Genomic DNA, 27,773 nt, shown 5'->3' on the forward strand with positions numbered 1-27,773 from the left:
AGCGGTGGCGGCAGCCGCGTCGACGTCGACCAAGACTGGAGCGACGTTTAAAGAAGGAGCCGAATCGCCGCGGAGTCTGGCTTCTGGTTGTTGGAGGGCTCCCACCCGTCCGCGCGGCCCGACGAGGAGAAGCGGCGGCGCCGGGAAGCAGGTGAGGACCCGGCCCTGCGCCGGGAGGGGCGAGGGAGCGCGCCCGCTGCCTCCGTCGCTGGGCCGCGCCTGCGTTTGCATTCTCCTCACTTGAACCAGGAAGCGGCGGAGTCGGAGGCTCCGCTCCTCCGGCCCTTCCTTTGTGTGGGCCCGGGAGCGAAGGAGGGGACGAGCCCGGAGGGCCGCGCCGCGGTCCCCTCCGCCGTCAGGGGCCGAGGGGCAGCCGGTGCCCCGGGTAGGCCCGGCGCGTGGGGAGCCCACCGCGGGGACCCACTTGGCTTTTTCCTAGCCCTCTGCCTGCCTTTTTGTGCCTCCTTTTCTCCTCGTAGCCCCTACTTTGATTTAGAGCTTTTCTGCCCGGCCCATCCTCCCCTCCCGTCCCCTTCCCAGGGCACAACAATGCCGCCTGCTTGGCCTCATCCCCTCCCAGCACCCCACCCTCCCGTTCGCCACCTTCTACTTTCCCCGGCTTGCCCGAGGACCCCCGCCCTCGCGGTGTCGTTCGTACCTCCATCTGGATTTGCAGGAAGCTGCCTTTTCGCGTGAATTGGGGTGAAAAAAAAAAGCCCTCGGCTGCAGCCGGCTGGGTGCAAATGGGGAAGAGGGGGTGGAGTAAGGAAGATGGGGTTCAGCTGCCGCAGGGAGCCGCGTGTCGGTTCGCTTCGGTCGCGGATGGCGTTTCTCTCTTTTCCACCTTCACCTGCCCTCAGTCAAGGGTTTGTCTCACAGGGATGCGGAATGGCTTTTCCGTAGGCAGGGCGCAGATCTCAGGGGTGGGTGCAGAGCGCTTCGTGGCGTTCCTGGGCCCACCCTGACGGGGAGACGCGGGAGGAATCTCAACAAAATGAAACCAATTCCCAGTGTCACCTGGACGCGTCCGTTTTATTGCATTACCCCGTTCCGAGAGTCCATTTGCAAACGACAAAAATTGCATTAAAAAAAAACCTATCTACCTACTTAAAAGCGACATCTGTCGAAATCCCCGTATTTCGGAAGCCCTGGTTGCTGGCTCGCCGTCCAAAGGTCACCCTTTCTGATGAATGCCTTGATGGTAACCTGGAATTCCTTGGTACTGTTAAACGAGCAACGCCTTCTAACGGATGTTTCAAATAGTCATTTCTAGACTTTTTGCCTACTTTTTTGTTTTTAAGCTGCAGTTTTGAAAATTTCGAAGATGCTTGAGACGCCCCGCCTTCCACGTGTATATAACTTAAGCACTGTGACGACAGTGCCACTATTTTGGTAACTTTAAAGGGAAAGAATGTTGGCAATTAAAGTGTTTCTCTACTTAAAGTATTTATCAGCTAGTTGTTTATATATATGTAAAAAAATATAAAAGTTAAATATATAAAAATTAAGTATATATTTAATATATGTATATATTTTCAACGACTCAGCGGCCTTGTTACTGGAAATATATTCTGTGACTTCCAAAAATAGAATGTTCTGGGGGTGGTACACTGCATTGCTCTTTACTGACATCCCCATCCCTTTTTCTAGAGTAACTGTCTGTTCTCTTCCAATAAGTTTATGTTTTCATTTTCACTAACACATCTGGTATAAAAAAGTTCTCCTACCAGTGCACATAATTCTTTACTTAATTCTTTACCAACAAATTGAAATGTTTCATGTTTTCGTGCAAATAAGCATTAAGAAATGGTGACCTTTCCTTTGTCTTATTTTTTTTCACAGTACCATCTGTTGACTTCGCTTGGCACTCTAACATTTCACCTCTGGAGATTGTAAGAGTAGAGAGGTGAGGGGAAGGGGCAAGGAGATGATGAAAGGGGAGAGGGTAAAAAAGGTGTTTCAGAGTTTATCTAGATGAGGCACCCCAATTTAAATAAGAACAGAAAACTGACAGTCTAAAGGTAATAATTGGCAGCGTTTATAAACACTAATTCAGTCATTGGCTGCAGGGAGTAGCTTTTGAATGTATTTTTAAAGACCAGATAAAATTTAGGAAGAGTATAGGATGGATATTGCATTCGGCAGCTTTTCTGAACTTAAATCATTCATTTACAGGTGAAATAACTTCTGTGTGTTCATGATGAAGAGTTTTCTTAAAGTTTTAAGACCGTTAAAACTGAACTCTCAAGTCTTCTTGAGGACAGAACCCAAAAGTGGAACTAAGAAAATTAATTCTAATCTTAAAAAAACTGCTCAGTGGTGACGCATGTATCTGAGATTCAGAGGAAGAGATTACCATTCAGATCTGTAGATCAATTAAAAACTCGCTTGTCTCTTCTCAGGGGGAAGTCATGAGATTTGATGCATGGTCCAAAAACCAGCCTGTATGAACAATTGACATACAAGCCAAAAAGTTATGCCAAACTGCAGTTAAAACTTGAATACACTATTTAATGTTGCCGCAGCTTACATTCTGAATGATAGAGTACTTCTTGTTTTTCTTTTTTCTAATCTTCTACTCCTTCCTCCTCCCTTTCTCTTACAGGCATGGAGAGTAGAAAACTGATTTCTGCTACAGACATTCAGTACTCTGGCAGTCTACTGAACTCCTTGAATGAGCAACGTGGCCATGGACTCTTCTGTGATGTTACCGTTATCGTGGAAGACCGAAAATTCCGGGCCCACAGGAATATTCTTTCAGCTTCTAGTACTTACTTCCATCAGCTCTTCTCAGTTGCCGGGCAAGTTGTTGAACTGAGCTTTATAAGAGCAGAGATCTTTGCTGAAATTCTCAATTATATCTATAGTTCTAAAATTGTTCGTGTTAGATCAGATTTACTTGATGAGTTGATTAAATCGGGGCAGCTGTTAGGGGTTAAATTTATAGCAGAGCTTGGTGTCCCATTGTCACAGGTTAAAAGCATCTCAGGTACATCTCAGGACGGTAATGCAGAAACCTTACCTCCTGGTTCTAGTGACAAGAACCTTGAAATACAAAAATCAAAAGATGAAGCCCAAGATAACGGGGCCACTATAATGCCTATTATAACAGAGTCTTTTTCCTTATCTGCTGAAGATTACGAGACAAAAAAGATTATTGTTACCGATTCAGATGATGATGACGATGACGTCATTTTCTGCTCTGAAATTCTGCCTGCAAAGGATACTTTGCCGAGTACCAATGCAGTGGCTCAGGTCCAGCCTAGCCCGGGTTCCGTTGCCATTTCAGATGTTGCACCTTGTACTAGTAATAACTCTCCCCCTTTGCCAAATCTCACACCTACTCAGAAACTTCCTACTTCTGTGAATCAGGCAACTCTGAGCCAGACGCAAGGAAGTGAAAAATTGCTGGTATCTTCAGCCCCGACACATCTGACTCCCAACATTATTTTGCTAAATCAGACACCACTTACTACACCACCAAATGTTACTTCCTCACTTCCAAATCATATGTCTCCTTCAATCAATTTGCTTGTGCAGAATCAGCAGACACCAAACAGTGCTGTTTTAACGGGAAACAAGGCCAATGAAGAGGAGGAGGAGGAAATTATAGATGATGATGATGACACTATTAGCTCCAGTCCAGATTCGGCGGTCAGTAATACATCTTTGGTCCCCCAGGCCGATATCCCCCAAAATGCCACTTTTGATGGATCGTTGGTACAGAAGATGCAGATTCCTACACTTCTGCAAGAACCACTTTCCAATTCTCTAAAAATTTCAGATATAATTACTAGAAACACTAATGATGCAGGCTTAGGATCAAAACATCTAATGGAGGGTCAGAAGATCATTACTTTAGATACAGCTACTGAGATTGAAGGCTTGTCGACGGGTTGCAAGGTTTATGCAAATATCGGTGAAGATACTTATGACATAGTGATCCCTGTCAAGGATGACCCTGACGAAGGGGAGGCCAGACTTGAGAATGAGATACCAAAAACCTCTAGTGGTGAGCCTGCAAACAAGCGTATGAAAGTAAAACATGATGATCACTATGAGTTAATAGTAGATGGGAGGGTCTATTATATCTGTATTGTGTGCAAAAGGTCATATGTCTGTCTGACAAGCTTGCGGAGACATTTTAACATACATTCTTGGGAGAAGAAGTATCCTTGCCGTTACTGTGAGAAGGTATTTCCTCTTGCAGAATATCGCACAAAACATGAAATTCATCACACAGGGGAGCGAAGGTACCAGTGTTTGGCCTGTGGCAAATCTTTCATCAACTATCAGTTTATGTCTTCACACATAAAATCAGTTCATAGTCAAGATCCTTCTGGAGACTCAAAGCTTTACCGTTTACATCCATGCAGGTCTTTACAGATTAGACAATATGCGTATCTTTCTGATAGGTCAGGCGCTATGCCTGTAATGAAGGATGATGCTATTGGGTATAAGGTTGATGCTGGAAAAGAACCTGCAGTAGGGACCACATCTACTCCTCAGAACAAGCCAATGACCTGGGAAGATATTTTTATTCAGCAGGAAAATGATTCAATTTTTAAACAGAATGTAACAGATGGCAGTACTGAGTTTGAATTTATAATACCAGAATCTTATTGAACTTTGAAATCTCAGAAAGTTTGGTTTGCGTTCAGGGGCAGGGGTTTCAAAAGACCTGTAAAACAAGGTGAAAATGAGTTCCTTTGATCTGCTGTGTCATCTAAAGGCAGTCTAGTTGGATTATTTGTTGATAATTTTTAGAAGCAAATTATTCTGAAAGTTTTGAGTAGAGATTGAAAAGTCCCCCTCCCCCCACGAGTATCTGTTTATATAGTTAGCTTTCAGCTCGTTTTAAAGAGGCAAAGAGAAAAGAAGCTTGGAGAGATAGTTTCCTGAATAGAATTTGAAGCAGTCTGAATGTTCTTTGAAAATAACTGGAGTTATTAGCATACCCTAGTTTATCTTATAACTTTCCCCTTCCATGTTAGCACTTTACTGCTAAATTCTCAATTATCTTAATATTGAGACTATAAATGTGTGTTGTGTTTTGGATGTGGCATAAAAAGTAAGCAAGAACTTCTAAAGTTGTTCTGGAAAATTTCAGAATAAGTCTCTGCTTGATTGTGTATTCTGCTAGTCCAAATGGATAGCAACCTCCTGCCTCCCTCCTGCCATGAAAATGGCCGTGCAGACAAGTGTCTCATCTGAAGAAAACGTTTAGCTAATTAGAGTTAAGTTTTGCTTTTATTGCCATCGTCTGGAAAAGACTTTGGTGGCTGGACTACTGTATATATACCTTTGCAGTGTGGTCTCTGTGGGCAAACATGTTAATGGAAAACAAATCTCTGTATTGCAGACAGGAGGAGAGGAAAAGTTCTGTTGTATTTGTTTTGAATTCTGTGTTCTTAACGATAGAGAGTGGAAGTGAATGGAGAGTTCCTTTTTTGTTTGTATGGTTAAAAATATTCCCTTGAGAAATTTCAAAGTTTGAATCTGAAAGCCACCAAATAAATCTTTCATTATGTATAAATCTTTATAAATGATAGATTCCATAAATGAGACTCCTACGTATTTTAGGCGGGAGGCTACTGGTATATATTTTTAAATGTTCATATTACTTAGAATTTCTAATAGGAAAAGTTTTCATTTGAAATAGTTGAATCCGTGATCTAGTATTTTCCTTTCACAAGATGTTTTATGTTTTTACCCCTTCTAAAGTAAGTTCCATTCCATCTGCAAAGTGCTGCAATATTATAGCAATCAGAAACTATATATGGAAATGTTATATAGGCTTGTTGATTCCTGTTTATCTTGAAAACAATAAGTGTACCTTTTTTCCTTTTAAAAGGACACCTATTTAAACACTTCGAAAATAAAGTCGAAACTCCTTCAAGTACTAATACTAAAAGGAAGCAGGTTGGAACAAATATATAGCCTAGCCTTTATAACAGGATTAATGTGTTGAACTTCTGTAAATTACTTTTTGCAAAGGAAAAAAAATTAATAGATACTGAAAAAGATTGTTGTGCATAGTTGCTAGTCCTTTGTAACCTTGCTTAAATATTTCTTAATTCAACATGTTTTCTTTCTCTGTGTATTTTTAAGAATAGTCTATTTCTTGACTTTGAACTTAAAGCTTTAATCACATTTTCTCATGTATACATCATTCTTCTGACGGTAAGCTAGATTTGAAGATAACGGTTTCAGTGTTTCAGTTGATAGGTGAGGTTATCAGGCCTCAGTATTTGCAATAATATGAGAAGGAAGAAAAATATTCCAATCTTCGGCTTACCGAGGGCTAGAATGATGTGCATCTGTCTGTTTTCTGTTCTGTGAGTCTGGACATTCAAACCATTTTGTGAACTAATCCTTGGAAAAGTTTAAGTTACCTTATAACTTAAGGCTCTGATCTCTGGAATCACAATATCTGTTTCCTTTCTGGGTAGATAGTAACAACATTACTCTTTGACTATAAGGTGCACTCAAATATTTTCAGTGGAAATTTGTTCGAGTTTCATTAATGCTGTCTCACCAGTTAGACATAAGGACTTCTGCAAGTGTGGATGATACTGATGGCCAGCAGAGCTTCCAGACCTTTCAAACTTAATTGCTAGGGAAATTAGTTGATCTTAAAAAAACCTGAGAGTTTCTACTAGGCTATTTTGACAAACCAGGAATTGAGTCTGTAATAGAAAACTCTCCATTCTGAATAATATGGATGTAATTATTTGCTGCTGCTGTGCAAATTCTGAGTATAAAACTTAAACTCTGTGCCCAATGAAGGTATCTTCTAGAGTTTTTTGGGAGAAGGAAAACTGGAATATTAACTTGTATTTTTGCCAGAAGACTCTTCCTTGCATGTATGTCAGGGTCTTCAGTTTTTTCAGAAGTTTCTATATCCAAAGTTCAGAATTCTTGTGAACTACTCCTTTGGGGCTGAAACCATTCACTCCCACTGTTTATTGGGTTGGAAATCTGTAGCAAGATTCTGTTTAAAACTTACCGTGGTGTTTTCCTATTTCATACTTAGCTTTCTAGCTATTAAATTCCTTCTTTTTTTCTTTCAAGTTGGCTGCAAATTTGCTCCTGTGCTAAATTACCTGTAAACCTTCTGGATTGGAACTGTTTGAAATAGCAATTTGTTGAAAGAGATGACAGAAAGTGAAAATGCTAAACTAGGCAAAGATTTTAAAATGCCATAGCAATCTTGCAAAATTTACTTTAAAATATATCTTAAATGATCATTATCATCTCGGTAGTACTGATCCCCCACATACAACTTCTATGAGGAATCCGTGTTGTCTTTTTTCCATTGTACCAAAAAGATAAATGGTTAAAAATGGTCAAGGTATTTTGTATTGTCAAGGCATGCCTATTCTGAAGGATCCAATGTGAATTCAATAGCACTGGCTTCCTCGCCTCTGTCAATCATACGAAACCTTGTTCATTTCCACCCAATACTGTAATGTTCATACTTGTACAATCTTTCCTGTCATATGACTTTAAGTTCTACTTTTCATTAACCATTTACCTGGTATTAGTTCGTAGAGCTTCTTATGGCAAAAATAAAATGTTATAATTCTGATTTTCGAGTGTATTTTTTACAAGATTATCTTTCAGAAATTATACAGACCTGGAGCACCTGGCTGGCTCAGTTGGTAGAGCATGCCGGTGAGTTTAGACCCCACATTGGCCATAGAGCTTACTTAAAAGAAAAGAAAAGAAAAGAAAAGAAAAGAAAAGAAAAGAAAAGAAAAGAAAAGAAAGAAAAGAAAAGAAAAGAAATTACACAGACTTCACTATTGTGTTGCTTTTCAGTTTTTGTGGTAGGAGACTGGGGTTATTTCTGATGACTACAAAATGAAATTTCCTACTAGTTTTGTAGGAGTGCTAATGATACTGACTCCATCTTTGGCTCTCCATCTTGTTCATGTCTGTGCAATGACCTCCCTTGGGGCTACATGTTCCAGGCTGCTTGGAGGTTAACGTATGTCCTGACCAGACACAAGGAGGCTTGTTTTGATCTTTCCTAAAGTTGTTTAAACAACTATACTAGAGTTAACAATTTCTTCCCCTCCCCTCTGGTATACAGATGGCAACACTTTAGATAACTACACTTTGACTTCACCACAATGCTCTATAAAATCTGTGGATTAAGGTCCGGACTTTGTGGAGAATAGCGGTGTAGTGCCTGGATTGTGGTCTGCTCCATTCCCCGTCACCGCCCCCCCCCAACAATAAGTTACCCAGAGTAAAACTCTGTAAGCCACTGGAATGGCATGGAATGGCTTGCTTCGCTTGCTTCCTTGTTAGGTCTCAAAATGCCTTCTCAGTTTGTAGGATACTTTACTGTCCCTCTTCTATCTTCTGACAGGTTTTATATGTTGGTTAATCACATCCCCATTGTACCTTGAGCTCATAGTCAAAAGTGAGTGGGCTTTTCTGTCCGTTGCTTCGGGATGTCTGTAATACTTATGTAGGTTCCATGAAGATGCACATACGTGGATAAGGAGGATGATAGTTTTATTAATTTGAAACATCACAAAAGCAGTCTGGGTTTCCAACATGGCAGTGATACAGATTTTAAGCAACATCCAGTTTATACAGGTTCTGGATTAATATTTTAATGTTTCATGCCCAGTTCAATACTGTAAAGCAGAATTAGGAATAAAGCAGTAAATATTACAAAATGCAGTGAAGGTACATATTGGAAATACAAATTCCTTCATTACAGCAAATGTTTTGCAAAAGAGTAAAGCAGCAAATATTAATTTTTCTAAGGTAACATGCACTTTATATAATTCAATGTAATAAAAAAGAAGCTGCTCAAATTAAGTGTTACAAAATCTATTCTGTTTCAAGTTATTTTGTAAAGTAAGAAAAATACATAGAAATGAGTCAGAGTCTTAACACTTTAAGAAATGTGATAAATGTAGAATATACTGTGTAATGGTGCCTTTTAAAAAATTAAATACTCCTACATGTTCACTAAAGCAAAAGGTACAGTGTAAATGGCAAAAAAAATTTCGAGTATTACAAGTTGGTATTTGTATAGTAAGTCAATTGGTTATTAGTCCCTTTTTGAAATCCAATAGAATTTAATATGCTCAGAACTGTAGAAAATAAGAGTTAATTTTATATGACACAAAGAGATTGTAGCTTGTCCGATTTGAACTCTGGATGAGGCATCAATCATGATGCTGGAAGTTAAACTGAATGCTTTGCAGACATTTACTGTGAACAATGAGTGCACTTGTTGTGCCTTGATAATTCTTGATGGCTGGGTGTCTACAAGGTAGATGGGAGCACCAGCATTTGCCTGCTACCTCTACTCCATCAAGTCGGGAGGTAGCGAAATTGGCCGGAAAAATTTCCAGTATGTGTTCTGTGTGTTTGCAGAACTGTCAAATTAGGTACCCTCCTGTAGCCCCTGTATTTTTTACATTATACAAGTGTAGGATTATCAGTCTTCCTTTAAATCAATCATTTCTCAGGTTAACATAAGATCGCAGTGAAAGTGTTCATTCTGAAGTGAAGGCATGGGTGCCAAAGTGTTAAATTCGTCAGGTGGATGGTTTAAAGCTATGCATAATTAAAAGAACCGAACAAACACCTACCACAATGTGCCAGATGGATTTTTAAATCTACGGTAACACTTAAGATTTGTCAAGTTAGCTACTTTTGAGGTTTTGCAGACTTAAAGCGGCATTGCAACACTTTGATAATCTTGAACACTGTCATGATTGGTCTCAACAAAAAAAAGGACCAATAAGAGCAGTGGTGTTAAAATACAGATGATTCTTTTGGGGTGGGGTGCAGGATACGTGCGGTTTGCTGGGATTGAAGCACAATATTTGAAGATTAAATAGTCACAAAGATTAGTAACAATTCGTATCACCACCCAGGAACCTAATCTAGCATTTTTAACTCCGAATTTTAACCGTAAGATTTCTATCTCCCATAGCGAATGTCTTTTGTAATACTGCACCACCACTGTCTCCTAAGTTACGGATGTGTAACAGATCATCTCAAAACACCTCACATGTTGCTCTTTGTATTTCAGTGCATCCTAAACAATCGATCCTGTTCCCCACGACTCGAGGGAATATTGCACTTTTCCCTTTGGGAGGTACTGATAACGAAAGCTGAGCTGAATGATCACAACAGCCATTTTTACAATACTCACAGAGAAGAAAGGAGTACAAGATACAGGCAGCGTTTTTCGACATCCAGACACAAACAAAATCTGAGCCAGAACTCTCTGTATTGGAACCACTGGGTAGCTCCATCTGGGAAATTTTCCTTAGGGACTGACTTTAGTGGTAGGGAAAGATAGGGCCTATATATAAGCCAGGTACTTCACCCAAGGTGCTAGGGTGGCAATCTGCCAAGGGTCTGAGGACAAAGTGAAAGAGGTGGCAACCACGCTGCCACTGAATACAGAGGTGGTGCCATAGGGAAACAATGCAGGTCCAAATGGGGACAAGCTTCTTGTGGGAATGGCTCCCCAGTCTTGCTTAGAGAGTGCGCTCTGCCCTTGGAAGTGCTGGGTTCAGCCTCGCCACCCCTGCTCTGCACCGATAAGGAATAAGCTTCATCCCTATCTTTCCCTAGCTTGGCAGGCCTTCGTAAAACTTTATGCATTAAGAATCACACTTTAAATTTTGTACCCTACACACTTCCACTAAAGCAGAAATACAAAAGCCACAGTAATCTCAACAGCCAGCAGGTATTCCTCTTTAGGGGCTGTAAGGTGGTGGTTTTTCAAAAGGCGGGTAGTAGGGCGGAGAGTAGCGGGGTGGTGCGCTCGAGGACCACATGTAGCTGGGCGAAGGCGAGGCCGACTGGGGCTCATCAGAAAGTCCAGAGGGAGGGGAGGATGGGAAGACACCGGAATGCTGTGTAATAAAAACAAAATGTCAGCTTAGGCGGGCCGGGTTGCAATTCCTCCACGGCCCATCGTTATTTAAAAATGAACATGGACCAAGTTTGCTTCTGTTTGGAACAATAGAATGCTCCTAAACTTCATGAAGTTCATGAGGAGCATGAGCCGGTTGGTCCCACTCTCTATCCCCCAGCCACTCCAACTGCACAGCTCCCATGCAGATAGCATGGAATCCTCCTCCCCGTTCCCTCGAGCCCTGCATCCAGTTCTCGATTCTTGTTGCTCCTACTTCTGCGTTGTCTCTTCAATCCACAACTCCCTTTTCCACGTTTACAGCCCAAGCTTCCAATACCTCTCCCTCGAGCTATGTCAGCAGCATCCCAGCTAGTCTTTGGAAGGGTTATTTGGACTTTAAGAGCATCTGAGGTTAAGCCAGTAACATCTGGGAAAGGCTTTGCTACCAGAATATGTCATCTCATCTCACAGACCAAAACACAAGACAAAAACTAAGGTCAGAGAGGTGAAGTGGGCTTTCTTGGACCTAGGCTCTTCCAAGTCCGACAATTTCTATTTCACCGTAACCGTAGCCCACCACCCCCAAGTGTGGGGCAGGTGGGGGGGGGCAGAGAGGCACACCGGCTTGGAGGGGAGAATACCAATGTTAAGGACAAGGAACAATTTGTCAGGTTGCAGAGACACTGAGGATTCAATTTTACTCTGTATTGTCTAACTTTGGTCATCTTTGAAAAGAGAGGAGATAGATTTTTAAAAAACCAAACAATGAATTGACATATCACGAGTCATTTGCTACTTCTCTTTCTCTGGCTCATTTATACCCTTGACCCTAAGGATTTTCTTGCTCAAGGATAGTTGACTTGTTTCTGTTTTGTTCATTGCCATAGCCCTCAGAGCTCAGAACAGTGCTTGACACGTATTAGGTGCTCAATTAATGTTGAATGAGTGACAGGAGTCACTCAGGAGTATGTAAGATGGACTTGGCATGTTTTTATTTTTTATTTTTTTAAGATTTTATTTATTTATTCATGAGAGACAGAGAGAGAGGCAGAGACACAGGCAGAGGGAGAAGCGGGCTCCATGCAGGGAGCCTGATGTGGGACTCGATCCCGGGACTCCAGGATCATGCCCTGGGTCAAAGGCAGGCACTAAACCGCTGAGCCACCCAGGAATCCCCGGCATGTTTTTTAAAAGTAAAATCTATTTTCTTAAAAAAATATTTTTAAGATTTCATTTATTCATGAGAGACAGAGAGAGGCAGAGGCAAAAGCAGGCTCCCTGGACCCTCCTCTGCAGGGAGCCCAATGCGGGGCTTGATCCCAGGGATGGCAGGAGGCCAGAGGCCAGTTTTAGGCTCTCAGGAAGGGTGAACACAATAAAGCCAACAAATAGGGCTGGAGAACTGCACATTTCTGGTGTGTCTTAGCTTTAGGAGGAACCGATATATTAAAAGAAAAACAAAAAGGGACCCTAGGTGGCTCAGTCAGTTAAGTGTTGACTCTTGGTTTTGGCTCAGGTCATGATCTTGGGGTCCTGGAATTGAGAGCCCACTGTAGGGCTCTGCACTCAGTGGGGAGTCTGCTTCTCCCTCTCCCTCTGCCCCTCCCCCTGCCCGTGCTCTTAAATAAATAAATAATCTTTAAAATATGGCTTTTAGAAAGAAAAACAACAAGACTCACACCAATATTTCTCAAGAGATCAAGTGCTGTTTGGGGGAGGTCATGCCTTTACTTTGTTCAGCTGGCCAGAGTCTGAGTAGAACATGTCATTTTTCCAGGCCTGGGGCAATCGAGAGTCAGGCTTGACATGAGCTTTCTGGAGCCTGAGACCATTTTGCTGAGTCTCCTTATCCCCAGTCCTCACCCCTGCACTTGTTAGAAAGGGCCGTCCAGATTTCGAGACACTGAAATATCTGTCCACATAATGTTGGGACCTACGAGGGATGTCACTGCCATCATTCCCTCCACCCCTCCTTCCATTATTTCGCCCCAAGTGCAGGAATGACAGGGTCACAGAACCTGCAGAGCCTTGAAAGACAAAACAGCTTGAGTCAGTGGACTGGAGACAAAGCCTGGTTCCCTCCTAAAATCTCAATTTCCCAGCCCCCTCTGGGAAGATACGCTTCCTTAAGACTTGCTAGTCACTATACAAACGTCCCCAGTGGGGTCAAGAGTCTCTGTGTCCTGGGGACGTGGGAGTCTGCCCATCTCAATGCCACTACAGGATAGTGAGAATCAGGAGGCTGCTGTGAGGTGCTCCCAGCCACGGACGGAGGTGCTCCCATTCACAGACAGGAGGCGCAAGTTTCCAGCAGCACAGCAAGAGGCAGTTCTGTCCTGGAGGTGCTGAAAGGCTTCTGTGGGCAGCACTGCTGTGGGTGGCAGTTGTACACTTTGATAGTAAAAGGGGGTGGCACAACGGCCTTTGGTTCTCACTTCTTGCTTTCAAGTTTGGGAATTATTCAAGCGGAGGGTGGGGGTGGGATGATTCTCACTTCCCTTTGAGGATACTGGAGTCTTAAGGATAAAACTGAAGGGCTCCTGGCAGAGCTAGGGAGCGAACTGGCTGCAGTCCACACACCCTTGGGGCCAGCGAGGGGTGGGGGGGTGGGGGTGGGTACAAGACCCACAGTACCAGCATGTAGTTTCCTAGCAACAGGCAGGCACCTTGGGAAGGATTTGGCTTTGTTGCAGCTGGGGAGCTGGCCTGGTGCGTTTTGGTTCCTAAGAGTCGACTTTACTAATGGGACAGGCAGCTCAGAAGAACAGAGCTTTGAATCCTTGCACACCACAAAGCATGAAAAGCATCTAAATAGCCTACTGCTGGGCCTCCTGTCAGCTGGAGCTTCCTGAGTTGCTTCTTCCAGGCTGAGGCGAGAAGGGGGACAAGTGCAGGAGGCCGATGGTACTATCAGAGGAGGACCACCCTCTCAGGACACACAAAGCTCTCATCTGTCGCCCTCACCTGCCCCCTCTCTGCTAGATTGCTGACCCACATGCCTTTGGGATCAACCAGGTGATAGAAGTTACAGCAAAAGATGCTGTGTTCCCAGGGTAAGATCCAGGCTTTCTTGGTTCTTTGCGTTCCCCCTCTGTTTCTTTGCTTTTGTTTTTTTTTTTTTGTTTGTTTTTTGTTTTTTTTTTTTTAAATTTTTATTTATTTACGATAGTCACAGAGAGAGAAACTGAGAGAGAGGCAGAGACATAGGCAGAGGGAGAAGCAGGCTCCATGCACCGGGAGCCCGATGTGGGATTCGATCCCGGGTCTCCAGGATCGCGCCCTGGGCCAAAGGCAGGCGCCAAACCGCTGCCCCACACAGGGATCCCTTTCTTTGCTTTTGAAAGCAAAGCAAGGGGTGATGGAGAGAAGAGTGGATCAAAGGAAGGCAGAGGAAGAATATGGGGGATCAGAAATGAGAGAGAAGAAAGGACAAGAAAGAAAAGAAGGGATTAACTTGGTAGGTGAGGGAAAATGCAGAGAAACAGCTGAGTTGGAGCAGCCACAGCCTTCTGAGGTTCTCCGCGACCCATGCCATACACCGCCCCCCCACCCAGGACTAAAGCAACTCTTTCATTAAATGGGCCCACTTTCGGGACCCCTGGCTGGCTCAGTGGTTGAGCATCTGCCTTCGGCTCTGGTCGTGATCTTGGGGTCCTGGGATCCAGTCCCGTATCAGGCTCCCCGCAGGGAGCCTGCTTCTCCCTCTACCTATGTCTCTGCGTCTCTCATGAATAAATAAGGGAAATCTTTTTTAAAGAAATAAATGGGTCCACCTTCTAGTGGGTCATTTTTGGTGGCTAAAGTGAAACCTCATCTACCCTCATGTGCATTAGTAAACAGCATAAACAGAGGCGTTTGCATTTTGCATAGGCTGAGACTGGTGTTTTAAGCTAAACGTGGCAATTCACCAGGTGGACAGGGAAGGTTTACAAAAAACTACCCTGGGTTGAATTTCCCAGCGGAAGTAGAAACTGATGCTTTTCACTGTACGGAATTTGGACTACTTGGCTAAAACTGAAGTACAGGTGGGAGGGAAGTGAACGTGGAGGCAACAGAAGTGAGTGGGGAGGTTAGCGAACAGCAAAGATCCTCTCAATTTCTATCCTTCCTGCCTGGGGGGATGGGGAGCTTGTGAAGCAAGGATGCCCTGGAATCCAGTGTTTGCATGATTCTTGTTTCTCCAAGCTCAGCACTTACAACATCCTCCCTCATGGACTTCGCTCATGTCTGACCACAAGGAATGTTTCCCAGGCTTCCTAACTGGACAGCTACCCAGTAAGGGCACGACTTGGAGGGGTTAAAACAAAACCCTATCCATTTCTTTCCTCTCCCTTCTATCAACCTCGGGGTAAAAAGGAGCAGTAGTCTTCAAGTGCAAAGTCACATATATAGTCCTATTTGGAAATGATTCGAATGGGGAAGTCATTCAGAAGAAAGTCTAGAAAGGTCATTTGTAATGTGGGCCCTGTTCCAATCTGAGAAGATCATAAGGGAGCTCTGGCTTTTTTGGTGACAGGGGTGGGTCTGTGGTCCTGGAGGTTTTATCCTCAGAGATGGTGTGTGTTTTGCTGATTGCCTTCTATTTATCTGGGAACACAAGCAGGTGTTCCCTCATCCTCTTGGCTTTCCTGGGTAAAGATTGGTATTTCCTCCTATGAAACTATAAGGGAATGAAAGTGTGTGAACAAAAGAAAGTGCAATTCAAACACACCATTTAAGTTCTGGGAGGAAACAAATAATTTAAGACTGCATCACTTAGGGCGCCTGGGTGGGTTAGTCGGTTGAGCATCCAATTCTTGGTTTTGGCTCAGGTCCTGATCTCGGGATCATAGGATCGAGCCCCAGGTTGGGCTCTGCTTTCAGTGTGAAGTCTGCTAGAGATGATCTCCCTCTCCCTCTCCCACCCCCGCTCCTCCCCCTGCTCGTGTGCTGCTCTCTCTTTCTCTAAAATAAATAAATAAAAACTTAGAAAAATTTGAAAAACCCACATTACTCAAAACCCACACCACACAACTCTAAAGTCTCCAAAAAGGAAACACAAAGACAGCTCAAACCTAGAAAAAGAACCGGGAGAGGGATGAGAAATGTCCCAGCAGCCCCTGGAGTGGGGATTAATTTAATAATTAATTGGAGAGAGTTTACTCCCTAGAGACCCCTTCTGAGTCATGGTTAGGAAGTCAATAATTTAAATCAATAAAAAATATAAATATCCTAAACTTAACTGGGGAAAAGATCTATGCTGTGCTCAGATTTATAGCTTCTCCAAAAAATTCTTCAAGCCAATTCTAGAGTCAGACTCCAATGACAAGAGACTGGCAATGACAAGATATTTCCCTCAAAGGATTAAATTGGATGATATATGTGAAGCACTCAGCACCATGCTTGGTGCATAGCAAGGGCTCAATGAATAGGAGCTGTTACTAACAAGTAAAGGCTTTCACAAATCCCTGACGTGCTATAAACCCACAGTGTAGGTTTCGGTTAGGCAGCTAGATTTGGATGCCTTCCTTGGGTTAGGGACCCTGTTTCTGGGTTTCCACAGCACTCTGGGTAAGAGTCTGTTGATGTTTTTGTCTCCACTGCTGTCCTCTGACCACCCCCTACCCAAGTCCCTAGACTGATCTCTCAATGCAATCAATCTTTACACCCACAGCTCCTAGCACAGTGCCTGGCACATGGGAACACAGATGAAACAGTGACTGAACCGAAGCCAACAGCCTAAGTCACTGCTGGCTTTGTCAGTCTTGTTTTCATCCCGGGGGGTAGTGTTTGAATGAGGAAGGATGGACAGAGAAACATCTCCATGCCCTCAAGAGAGGCTTCCTGTCTTAGAGTGTGCAAGGACCATCACCAGGGAGATTACTGTTCCTACTGTTTGCAGATTTGTTATAAAGTGAAAATTCCTAAAATCGATATAACTGGCATAATTGGCTTTGATAAAAACTAAATGGAGGCAGGGTATCTGGGTGGCTCAGTGGTAAGTTAAATCTTTTTTTTTAAAGATTTTATTTATTTATTCATGAGAGACAGTGAAAGAGAGAGAGAGAGAGGCAGAGACGCAGGCAGAAGGAGAAGCAGGCTGCATGCAGGGAGCCCGACGTGGGACTCGACCCCGGGTCTGCAGGATCAGGCCCTGGACTGAAGGCAGTGCTAAACTGCTGAGCTACCCGGGCTGCCTGGTAAATTAAATCTTAAAAAAAAATAAATAAATGGAGGCAGCCTCTTGGGCTGGTTGACTTTTTTTTTTTTTAAGTAAGCTCTACACCCAATGTGGGGCTTGAACTCACAAGCCTGAGATCAAGTTGTGTGTTCCACCGACTGAGCCAGCCAGGTGCCCCCAAGATGACTTTTTATTCCTGTGTTAATTTCAACATGCCTGTATTTTCTCTCTCTCTCTTTTTAAAAAGATTTTATTTATTTGAGAGAGTGTGTGGGAGAGAGAGCATGAAGGGGGTGTAGAGGGAGAGGGAGAAGCACACCCCTCGCTGAGGAGGGAGCCCAATGCAGGGCTGGATCCCAGGACCCCAGGATCATGACCTGAGCCAAAGGAAGATGCTTAATTGACTGAGCCACCCAAGCGCCCCATCCCTGCATTCTCTTATTTTTTTTTAAATTTTTTTTATTTATTTATGCTAGTCACAGAGAGAGAGAGAGAGAGAGAGAGAGAGAGAGAGAGAGAGAGAGGCAGAGACACAGGCAGAGGAAGAAGCAGGCTCCATGCACCGGGAGCCCGACGTGGGATTCGATCCCGGGTCTCCAGGATCGCGCCCTGGGCCAAAGGCAGGCGCCAAACCGCTGCGCCACCCAGGGATCCCCCCTGCATTCTCTTAAAGGACTCCTTTTGCCTCTGTCACTGCTGAAATTATCTACACCATTTTTGTTTTTTTATTTATTTTAATTTATTTTATTATTTTTAAAAAGATTTTATTAATTTATTCATGAAAGACACACACACAGAGAGAGGCAGAGACAGGCAGAGGGAGAAAAAGCAGGCTCCATGCAGGGAGCCCGATGTGGGACTCGATCCTGGGACCCTGGGATCATGTCCTGAGCCAAAGACAGACGCTCAACCGCTGAGCCACCCAGGCATCCCGTCTACACCCTTTTTGAACAGATTTGTGTTTCCCAGTCTGTAGCACCTATTTGGATAATGAGTTTCCTCAGTTGTCTATCTGTCAATACTATAGGCTTTAGAACAAGTTCTAGCATTATTTTTTCCCAAGCTTGGATGGACACCTCCTTGTTCTGATACTGTATTTTATAAGAGCGAACAAGTCCGTGTTCACAGGATGTATATTACTATTGCAATATACAGTCCTAGACCTCTGCATGCGGTATCTAAACCAAACAAAAGTATGCTGTCTTCAACAAAATGGGGTTTTCCGGGTTCAATTATTTTGTTAATCTAAAGCTGAAATTAGGTTGCCCAAGGGCTTTGTATTTGTAAACTGGCTGGCTAATTGGAAGCACCCCCAAACAGTCATGCCTTTATGTCCCCCTGGTCAGTAGAAGCAAATTCATTATGGGCACCTCTCCTTTTAAAGGTATTTCCTTTGGTCCTCAACTTTTCAATTAACCAGATTTCAGTGTAATCCCACTCTTCTATGGCCAAGGGTTTACAAGCACTGTAAATGTTGAAAAGACCATTTTGCTTGTTTTCCTGAAGTGCCTAGCCCCGTGCTCGGCACACAATGAATCCCTTTTAATTAAGGGCCTTTCTTCATTCTGTTTCTCTGTGCTTAGTCTCAGCTCAAAAGGAAAAGGGGAGAGTGCAAATCCTGTAACTCTATTTCTGACCCATGTGATAACAAGGCAGAAAAGGGGAGAGGGCTGTTATTAAAATAACAAAACAAAAACAAAAACGCTTCTCTGTTTTGTTTCCTAGTTAAGGAAGTCTGGAGAAAAACAAGGGACTTCTTCCTCATTGCAGATTTCATTCAGTCCCTTGTGTGGCCAGAGTCCCTTGTGCTAAGGAGCAGGACTAGGCCTCTTTTTGTGGCAGAAGAATGGGAAAAGCCACAGTTGGACAGGGGTCCCTACCAATGTACTAGAGGAGTATGTCTTCTCCTAGGTGCTGGTCAAGGCAATTTGGGACACCTCGACCCTCGCTCCTTCTCTCCCCTTTCCTTCCAGCTCTCCGTTCCCTGTGTCCTTCCCACCCTCCCCATCTCTCCCTTGTTGCATTGCCAGAGTCTTTAAGCTAGGCGCTGGTATCCACGGCTGCTGAAGGCCATCAGGGTTAGAGCCTGGCTACTCTGTATGTAGTTGGGAGGTTCCATAGTCAGCGAGAGAACAAGACAGCATGAACAGCAGCAAGAGTAAGAGAGAGTTCTTTTTCTCTCAAAACATACCTGAAAGTCATAAGCAGAATATGGCGGCAGGTGGGGAGGGCTATGGTAGTAGGTATTGTACGATGCCACTTGAGGACGAGCATAGTAAGAAACAGTGGGATGGGCGTTTTCAACAGAACAGTTCAGTGCTGGCAGAGTTGGGTTCTGTAAAAGAACACAAATCAGAAACACCATCAACGTTCCTCATCAGGAGAATGATTAAACGAACCGGCACGTCCATGCTGTGGAATACCATGCAGCTATTGATGGACCATGATGTGGACCTGTGTCTAGTGCCAGGGAAGGTTGTCCAGCAGACATCGCTAAGTAATAACAACAACAATGAGCCACTGGCAAAACTAAGGAGACAATAAAGAGATCGGGGTTGCTTGGGGTTGTGGCTGGGGGCAGGGAGGAAGAGGCAGGGCCCAGAGGATTGTTAGGCCAGTGAAGCCACTCTGTAGAATAGCAGCATGGTGGACGCATGTCGTCATACATTTGTCCAGACCCACAGAATCACCACCAAGAGTGAGCCCTGAGGTAAACTATGGACTTTGGGTGATAATGCCTTGTCATTGGAGGTTCATCCTTGACAATAAGTGCACCACTCTGCTGGGGATGTAGTTAATGGGGGAGGCTATGTATGGAGTGGGAGCTGCGAGGGCATGGGAAATCTCTCTACTCGCCTTTTCATTTTGCTGTGAACCTAAAACTGCTCTAAAAAATATAGTCTTAAAAATTTTTTTTTAAATTAAAAATATAGTCTTAAAAAAACTAGACTGGCAGCCCCGGTGGCTCAGTGGTTTAGCGCCGCCTTCGGCCCGGGGTGTGATCCTGGAGCCCCGGGATCAAGTCCCACATCGGGTTCCCTGCATGAGGCCTGCTTCTCCCTCTGCCTGTGTCTCTGCCTCTCTCTCTCTCTCTCTCTCTCTCTCTCTCTCTTTGTGTGTATGTGTTTGTCGTGAATAAATAAATAATATCTTTTAAAAAACAAAACCAAAAAAAAACCTCCACTATGTTATATAGCATGATTCCCGACTTACATAAAAACAAAGACCTGAACAACTGTGTGTGTGTGTGTGTGCGCGCGTGTGTGTGTGTGTGTGTGTGTATTTGTAAATGACAACAGACCATCAACTGTGGTTATCTCTGGGGAGGGGAGTAGTATCAGGAGGTAAATGGTGACCCTTTCTTTTCTTTTATGTATTTATTATTTTAAATAGGCTCCACAATGGGCATGGAGCCCAACGGGGGACTTGAACTCATGATACTGAAATCAAGACATGAGCTGAGGGGCACCTGGGTGGTTCAGTGGTTGAGAGTCTGCGTTTGGCTCAGGGCATGATCCCGGGGTCCCCGGATCAAGTCCTGCATCGGGCTTCCCACAGGGAACCTGCTTCTCCTTCAGCCTGTGTCTCTGCCTCTCTCTCTGTGTGTCTCTCATGAATAAATGAAATCTTTAAAGAAAGAGACCTGAGCTGATATCCAGAGTCAGACCCTTATTTGACTAAGCCATGCGGGCAGCCCTCTGTTTTGTTTTGTTTTGTTTTTTTAATCATATGAATTAGTTGTGTGAATTTCCGATTTTTTATTTTGAAAAATTCAAACCTAGAGAAAAGTTGAAATCGGTCATTTATGTGGTTTCGGAGAACCAAAAAGACAGAAAAGAATAAGACCCAAAATACAAAATGTCACATAGACAAGGCTGAACAGGCCACTGCACTTGCCGTGACTGAAATGCAATGAATCGAAAGGGTTTGTAAATGTCGTGAGGATTCCTGCGGATTCCAACCTTGCTAAGGGGCTCCTGTGTGACCGCCAAAGGTATTTATTTCTCGCCCCGGCCCTGGGGGGCGGGGGCGGGGTGGAGCAAACCCCAGCAGTGCACAGAAACCATGAAAGATGAGGTCAAGTATATTGATCCCCCTTGGGGTGCACACAAAACAACGCAGGAAGAATTTGATGTCATTTTTATAACATGATTTAGGTGCGTGTAGCCCTCCAAGGGTCAAAGCTGATCTTGCTGTGATGGGGAGTCCTGCTCTCAACTGAGCACTGCTAAGGGAAGTCACCACTGCTCACTGGTTCCCAAACACGACTGTCCCCAGCAGGACCTTGTGAGTGCCATATGGGTCAAAGTGCAGGGTAAATGTTTTTCCCCTTTTCCGTGTCATTGACACCGCTGCCATTTGTGTGGATAACCAAGAAAGGTCTGCAAAATCAATGCGTCTTGATTCAGGTCCGTATCTACTCCACATTAGCGGAGAGCAGAAGCTTCCTCTGGAGTGATGAAAATGTGTGGGCAGGCTTTGGCAGTGGCTACAGGCAGCCAAGCCGGGGTGTTGGCAGAGGAATCCTCCTCCTAACAAGTTTCAACACAGTTCTGCTGCTCTCTTCCTGGGAGTGGGCTACTGTTTACATCTCTGGGAGGTTTGAAGAGCTACAAATCTCAGGCATCACAATGCAGCTCCCAGACAAGCAGGGAAATGTTTGTCAGCTCCTCCCACGTTGGGGAGAGGGCTGAGATTCTTGACCATTCCAAGGACTGGATCGCTTTACAGAAGAGAAAGTGCTAGGAAACGCCCTTACCTCCCTACCAGAATTCTAAGAAGGAACCTCATCCCCTAGGAAATCCCAGAAAGCATGTTCCCTTGGCCTTCTGTCAATTAAAAACACGCCCTCCAGCTCTTGCAAAATGAAACCAGTCCTTCTATGCAAATAAACTAAGCCTACCCAGGGAGAAACAATCAGGCAATGTAAACTCTATCTATAAAAATTTTTGTGTGTTCAGCGAGGCCAGGGGCCCAGGGTAGTCTTTGAAAGGAAGTTGACTATTACAGAAAGAGCAACACAAGAGGAAGATTGAATGAGCACAGGAAAGCCACAGAAGAGAGGAGAGTCAAGGGTAGAGGGTATAGACAGAACGGACAGGGCAAGAGGGGTCGAGGGAACAAAGAGGTAAATGGGTGGGCAAGGAAGGAACAAAAGAGATGGCTCCAGGGACAGCCCGGGTGGTTCAGCGGTTGAGCGTCTGCCTTTGGCTCAGGGCGTGATCCCAGGGTCCTGGGATCAAGTCCCACGTCGGGCTCCCTGCATGGAGCCTGCTTCTCCCTCTGCCCATGTCTCTGCCTCTCTCTCTGTGTCTCTCATGAATAAATAATCTTTAAAAACAGACATGGTTCCAAATACATGTCTGGTGAGGTCTTAAGCTGATAACTCTGACTTTACAGCAAATTTGGGCTCTGTGTCTGTTCGTGCATGCATACAGCTGCGTGTGTACTTCTGTTAAAACTCTGGGGTGCCGAAGTTCTGAGGCTCCTGTTACTGATCAGTAGCACTCTGAGCTCCGGGGAACAAGAGGTTCCTTGGTGGCCCAGGAAACGGTGAACGCAATCTTGCCTGGACAAAACAGAGTCTATTCTTAGATGATGATTGCGGACTTTGAAAAGACTGCCTCTTTTACTCCTCCCCATTTTACTCCAAACCAGGGACCCCGATGAGGAGCAAATGGTAAGATACGGTCACCTTTTATTTATTTTTAAAAGATTTTATTTGTTTATTCATGAGAGAGACAGAGAGAGAGAGGCAGACCTAGGCAGAGGGAGAAGCAGGCTCCCCTGAAGGGAGCCTGATGCGGGACTCGATCCCAGGACCCCAGGATCACAACCTGAGCCAATGGCAGACGCGCAACCACTGAGCCACCCAGGCAACCCACGGTGTCTCATTTTAATAAATTGATCAAAGTAATGGCTCCCTTTTGGCACCCCATTTTCCATTCCCACTCGCTCTCCCATCTCATGAACCGGATGCCTTGCCCCTGATCTTTGCTCTCATCTTTCCTTTTCCCCACTGGCCTTTGACCGAGTTCCCAGGCCCGGCATTTGTACTTCCCTGGCCCTCCTCCTCCTTTCCTCCTAAAGAAGCTCTGGACGGTTGGAAACAACTCGCTTTTACTTGTTCCAAATTAAAGCAACTAAACAAAGGAGGTAATGTGTGTTGAAGCACTTGTAGAACCGGAAAGGGCTATCCAAACGTTGGTGCGGGCAACTGGGATGCAGTAGAAAGAGCAAAGGCTCTGGCATCTGACAAACCTGGGCTCCAGTCCCAGCTCTGCTGCTTAGTTCTGGGCAAGTCACTTGACCTCTGTTGGCTGTTTCCTCATCTGTTAAATGGGGGCAGTAATGCTTAGCTCATCAGGTAGTAATAGTGGTGAGCAGTGAAGAAAGTAATTGTGTGGAGCGCCTGGGTGGCTCAGTGGTTGAGCATCTGCCTTTGACTCAGGTCATGATCCCGGGGTCCTGGGATTGAGTCCCGCACAGGTTCCCTGTGAGGAGCTTGTTTGTCCCTCTGCCTATGTCTCTGCCTCTCTGTGTCTCTCATGAATAAATAAAATCCTAAAAAAAGAAAGTGTGCAAAAGCCCTTTGTATAAAGCGCCATCACTGCTACCTCTCAAGACAGACCCTCAACAAACCCCTTCCCCACCAAAGATCAAAAGTCACAGTGAAGAGCCCAGAAATAAACCTGTACATCGAGGGTCAACAGATTCCTTGCAGGAATTCCGTGGAGCCTACCGAGTAGCCACTGCCCACTACATTTCTGCCTCAGGCTACCCTGGCCGCCCAGGTCTGAAAGCACTAGGAATGTTCCAGAGAACCCTTAACACCCTTCCTGATGTCCCATGTCCTCAACTTACCAACCCCAGAGCTTCTCTTCCAGCCAAAGTGGCTCACATTCTATGCAGTGCCTCGGCTTTCACCTGTCCCCTGGGGAAAGTCTCCAAGAACACAAGGCACTCTTTGTTCAACCCAGAAACAGCTTTTCTGAAGCCTCCTCACCCCTAAGCTCCCTCAGGCCCAAACCTACAGGGCCTCCTCCCTCCAATGGTGCTACTGATGCTGGTGTGCCCCCCACTCATGAATGCTTCGGCTTGTCCCAGTTCAGTTCTGGGAGAGGCGCGGGAATGAGAAATGTGCATATGGGCAGCCCCAGTGGCCCAGCGGTTTAGCGCCACCTTCAGCCCAGGGTGGGATCCTGGAGTCCCAGGTTGGAGTCCCATGTCAGGCTCCCTGCATGGAGCCTGCTTCTTCCTCTGCCTGTGTCTCTGCCTCTCTCTCTCTCTGTGTCTGTCATGAATATGTAAATAAAATCTTTAAAAAAATTTTTTTAAATGTGCATATGAGGGGTGTCGGGTGGCTCAGTGGGCTGACTGACTCTGGGTTTCAGCTCAGGTCGTGATCTCAGGGTCATGAGATCGAGCCCCACGTGGGGCTCTGCCCTGGGCATGCAGCCTGCTTGAGATTCTATCTCTCCTGCTCCCTCTGCACCCACCTCCCATCCCTCTTACTCTCTCTCTCTAAAATAAAATAAATAAATAAATAAATAAATAAATAAATAAGTTAAAAAAAAAAAAGCATGTATGAGAGGAAGAGAAAAAAGACAGACAGACTGGCCTTGAGCAGGGAAGGAAATCTCTTGACTTGGAGTCACCGGCAGGAACACTCAATGACTTCCTCTCCACCTGCTCCTGCTGTGTTGAGTGTTTTCTTTTTCCTTGTTTTACCCCACCTTTCACTTACCATTGCTTAGCCTTTTGACAGTCCGAGATCAAATTACAAACTGCTTCTCAGGTTCCTGTTCCTCAGGGACCCAAAAATGGGACGGAAGCAGCCTGGGGCTTAGGGGCTACCTGCCTTGTTTCTGGGGTCAAAGGAAAACCCCTTTTAGGCACAAAATAATTCCCTAAACACATGTGGGTCGCTTCCCTAAAGCCGAGGTACTCAATCCTGGCTGCAGAGCAGAACTGCCCCGGGAACTTTTAAAACTATTGATGCCCGGGCTTCAATTTAGAACAATTAAATTAGAATCTCTGGGGACCAGGCAGCTGGGCTTTTTAAGCTCCTCAGGTGATTCTATTCTAATAGGAAGCCAGGCTGACAACCATAGCTCTAAGGCTATTATCTTCACAATTAGAGATCAAGGTTTTTGTTAAATAAGCAAATACTTTCCCAAATAAACAAAATCTTTTTTTTTAAAAAAAGCAAATAAATGCTTAGAAATGCTTTAAAAGCAAAGGAAGGAAGAAGCCCACTATTATAGAGCACTTACTGGGTGCTGAGTCCCCTGTGCTTTTGTGCATGCGTGCGTGCACACAAATATGGCAAGGAGTGGAGAGGGTGGATAGGGAACTCGGGGAGGCCAAGGTTGAGGACAAAACCCCACAAGCAGCTTAGCCCAGGGCTGGCCCGTCAAATGGAGAAAGAGAAGAGCTCAGATGGTCTTTCTGGAGAAACTCCAGGATGAAATTCCTGGGGAGGGGGAGACTAGCATCACCCTTACCTGAGCTAAAACAAAACAAACAAACAAACAAACAAAACCTCTTTTCTTCCATCTCTCCCAAATCTGTCAAGGGAAAAACTATCCAGAAAGGTTTCTACTAAAAGTGTGCGTTTGTGTGTGGGGTGGGGAGCGGGGGTGCATGAAAGGCTATGTTTACATAACTAGCATGAACGGGAGAATTGAGGACACCAGCTCCTCATCCCTACCTGCAGAATGTGCCTCAAGAACACACGCAACTCATGTTAACAAAGTTTTGCGCACTGATGATACTGCCTGGCTCCTTCAACTTGAGATGTATGAAGGCAGCTACATTCTTAAAGCAATTGTTTCTGATTCCTCCCTGGAAAACATGGGTCCCTATTGCCTCCAACCTCCCAGCCTCTACCCTGGCCCCTGACAGGGGCCTCTGGAATGGGAAGGCACTTCCTTCCTTACCATGTCCTTAAAGCCTCCAAGGACAGCGGCAGTGATGATGCCCAGGAACAGACCCACGATGTTGAGGATGGTGGCAGACCAGAGCAGGTGGTAGAGGTGAATGATGTCTTGGCAGCTGCTGACGTCAATGTATTCGTAGTACCCGCCGGTGATCTCCACGCGACTGGACAGGGAGAAGCACACACCAGTCAGTCCCCACGGAGCAGGCTGTCCCCCGAGGGCTTTGGCTACCTTGCAGCTCAGCGAAAAGACAGGTGAGCAGGTGGGGAGCTATGGTAAGGGACACCATAGCCATGAATGCACTGAGGGAGCGAGGCACTATACTAAATCAAAGTGTGATTGCTGTTTACCCAAAAAATAAATTTAAAAAACCACCTGCTACCTACCAGAGAAACACTTGTCACCATCACTATCAGAATATGTATACCTATCCATCTATCATCATAGATGTAGATCAAATCTACGATTTGATAATACGAAAAATAATACCTGTATAATAGTAAAAAGTGCTCTAGTCCTTACTACTAGATAGCATATATTGACACTTGCTCCATGCCAGGCACGGTGCTAACTAAGCATTTTACCTATGTGAATTCATGAAATCTGCGCTGTCGAATATGGTAGCTACTAATCATGTGACTGTTTAATTACAATGAAGTAAAACAAAAAATTCAGTTCTTCAGGCTCACCATCCACACTTCAGGTGCTTTAAAACAGCCACACTTGTAAGAGCCACCCCAGTGGCTGGCTACTGCGCTGGACAGAGCAGATTACATTCTCATCATTGCCAAAAGTTCTATTGGACAGCACCACAAATCCTTACGATATTCTATGAGGTAGGTACTATCACCATTCCCATTTGCCAGATGAAGAAACTGAAGCACAAAGTGCTTAGGAACTTGCCCAGGTCATAAGTGGTAAAGCTGGGCTCTGAATTCAGGCTTCAAAGATTGCAGCATTTCCTCTTTCAAAACAAAACAGCAACAAACAAACAAAGAAACAAAACACAACGTCCCAGTAAAGAACTAAAGCCAAGCTGCTGCATAACACCCGAATCTCACCTCCTTGGAGAGGCTGACCCTGGCCACTCTGTCCAAAGACACCCTCACCCCCACCCCACCCGGCCGCCACCATCTACCATATTACTTTCTATGGACTGAATTGCATCCCCCTCTAAAATTCATAAATTGAAGCCCTAACTCCCAACATGATTGCATTCTGACACAGGACTTTTAAGAGCTAATTAAGGTTAAATGAGGTTAGAAGGGCAGAGCCCTAATCCGATAGGATTGATGGCTTTATAGAAAGAGGAAGAGAGAGATCTCGCTCCATCTGCGCGCACTGAGGAAAGGCCAGGTGAGGACACAGGGAGAAGGTGGTGGTCTGCAAGCCAGGAAGAGAGCCCTCCCCAGAACCCGGCCATCCTGGCACCCTGATTTCAGACTTCCAGCCTCCGGTACTAGGAGAAAATGAATGTCCAGTTGTTGAAACCACCCAGTCTATGGTATTTTATCATGGCAGCCTGAGCTAATACATTGTCCTCCTTGAATCGCTCTCTAGCACTTATTCGTTACTGTCTGTCCCTCAGACTTGAATGTAAGCTCTACGACAGGGACTCAGTTCGTTTTGTTCGCTGCTGTCCCTGACACCTAGCTGGTGCTACATAAACACCTGTTGAACTGATTAAATGAAAGTTCCTGTCTTCTTGGATGTTGCAAACTAGTTTACAACTTGGCCACTGGAATCGCTAATGAATCTCCAACAC

The 27,773-nt window shown here is 44.8% G+C and overlaps 2 protein-coding genes across 4 annotated transcripts in view; one reads left to right on the plus strand and one right to left on the minus strand.

Annotated features, from left to right (window-relative positions):
• ZBTB33 (zinc finger and BTB domain containing 33) lies at positions 1-7,591 on the plus strand. Of its 3 annotated transcripts, none has more exons than XM_055338934.1 (3): positions 2-151; positions 1,843-1,906; positions 2,606-7,591. In XM_055338934.1, exon 3 carries the CDS (start codon positions 2,608-2,610, stop codon positions 4,624-4,626), a length of 2,019 nt encoding a protein of 672 aa, XP_055194909.1. In that variant the 5' UTR covers positions 2-151; positions 1,843-1,906; positions 2,606-2,607; the 3' UTR covers positions 4,627-7,591. The 3 variants fall into 3 exon arrangements, with proteins under 3 accessions (XP_055194908.1, XP_055194909.1, XP_055194910.1); XM_055338935.1 differs by lacking the exon at positions 2-151 and adding an exon at positions 1,186-1,201; XM_055338933.1 differs by lacking the exon at positions 1,843-1,906 and having other exon boundaries at positions 1-151.
• Positions 7,592-8,293: 702 nt separating this feature from the next.
• The window catches only part of TMEM255A (transmembrane protein 255A), a 52,134-nt gene continuing 32,654 nt past the window's right edge, over positions 8,294-27,773 (minus strand). Inside the window, exons 7-9 of the mRNA XM_055338291.1 lie at positions 26,009-26,171; positions 19,258-19,401; positions 8,294-10,904 (exon numbers count right to left, since the gene is read on the minus strand). Of these exons, the coding sequence (XP_055194266.1) occupies positions 10,746-10,904; positions 19,258-19,401; positions 26,009-26,171 (466 nt within the window). The 3' untranslated portion in view covers positions 8,294-10,745. The remainder of the gene's footprint in view (positions 10,905-19,257; positions 19,402-26,008; positions 26,172-27,773) is intronic.

The sequence above is a fragment of the Nyctereutes procyonoides genome, unplaced genomic scaffold (assembly GCF_905146905.1).
Source record: "Nyctereutes procyonoides isolate TBG_1078 unplaced genomic scaffold, NYPRO_anot_genome, whole genome shotgun sequence".
Taxonomy (NCBI): Eukaryota; Metazoa; Chordata; class Mammalia; order Carnivora; family Canidae; genus Nyctereutes; species Nyctereutes procyonoides.

What these genes read in the sequence shown, in the direction of transcription:
- ZBTB33 (XM_055338933.1), top strand. Translation starts at nt 2,608, where the DNA reads ATGGAGAGTAGAAAACTGATTTCTGCTACAGACATTCAGTACTCTGGC.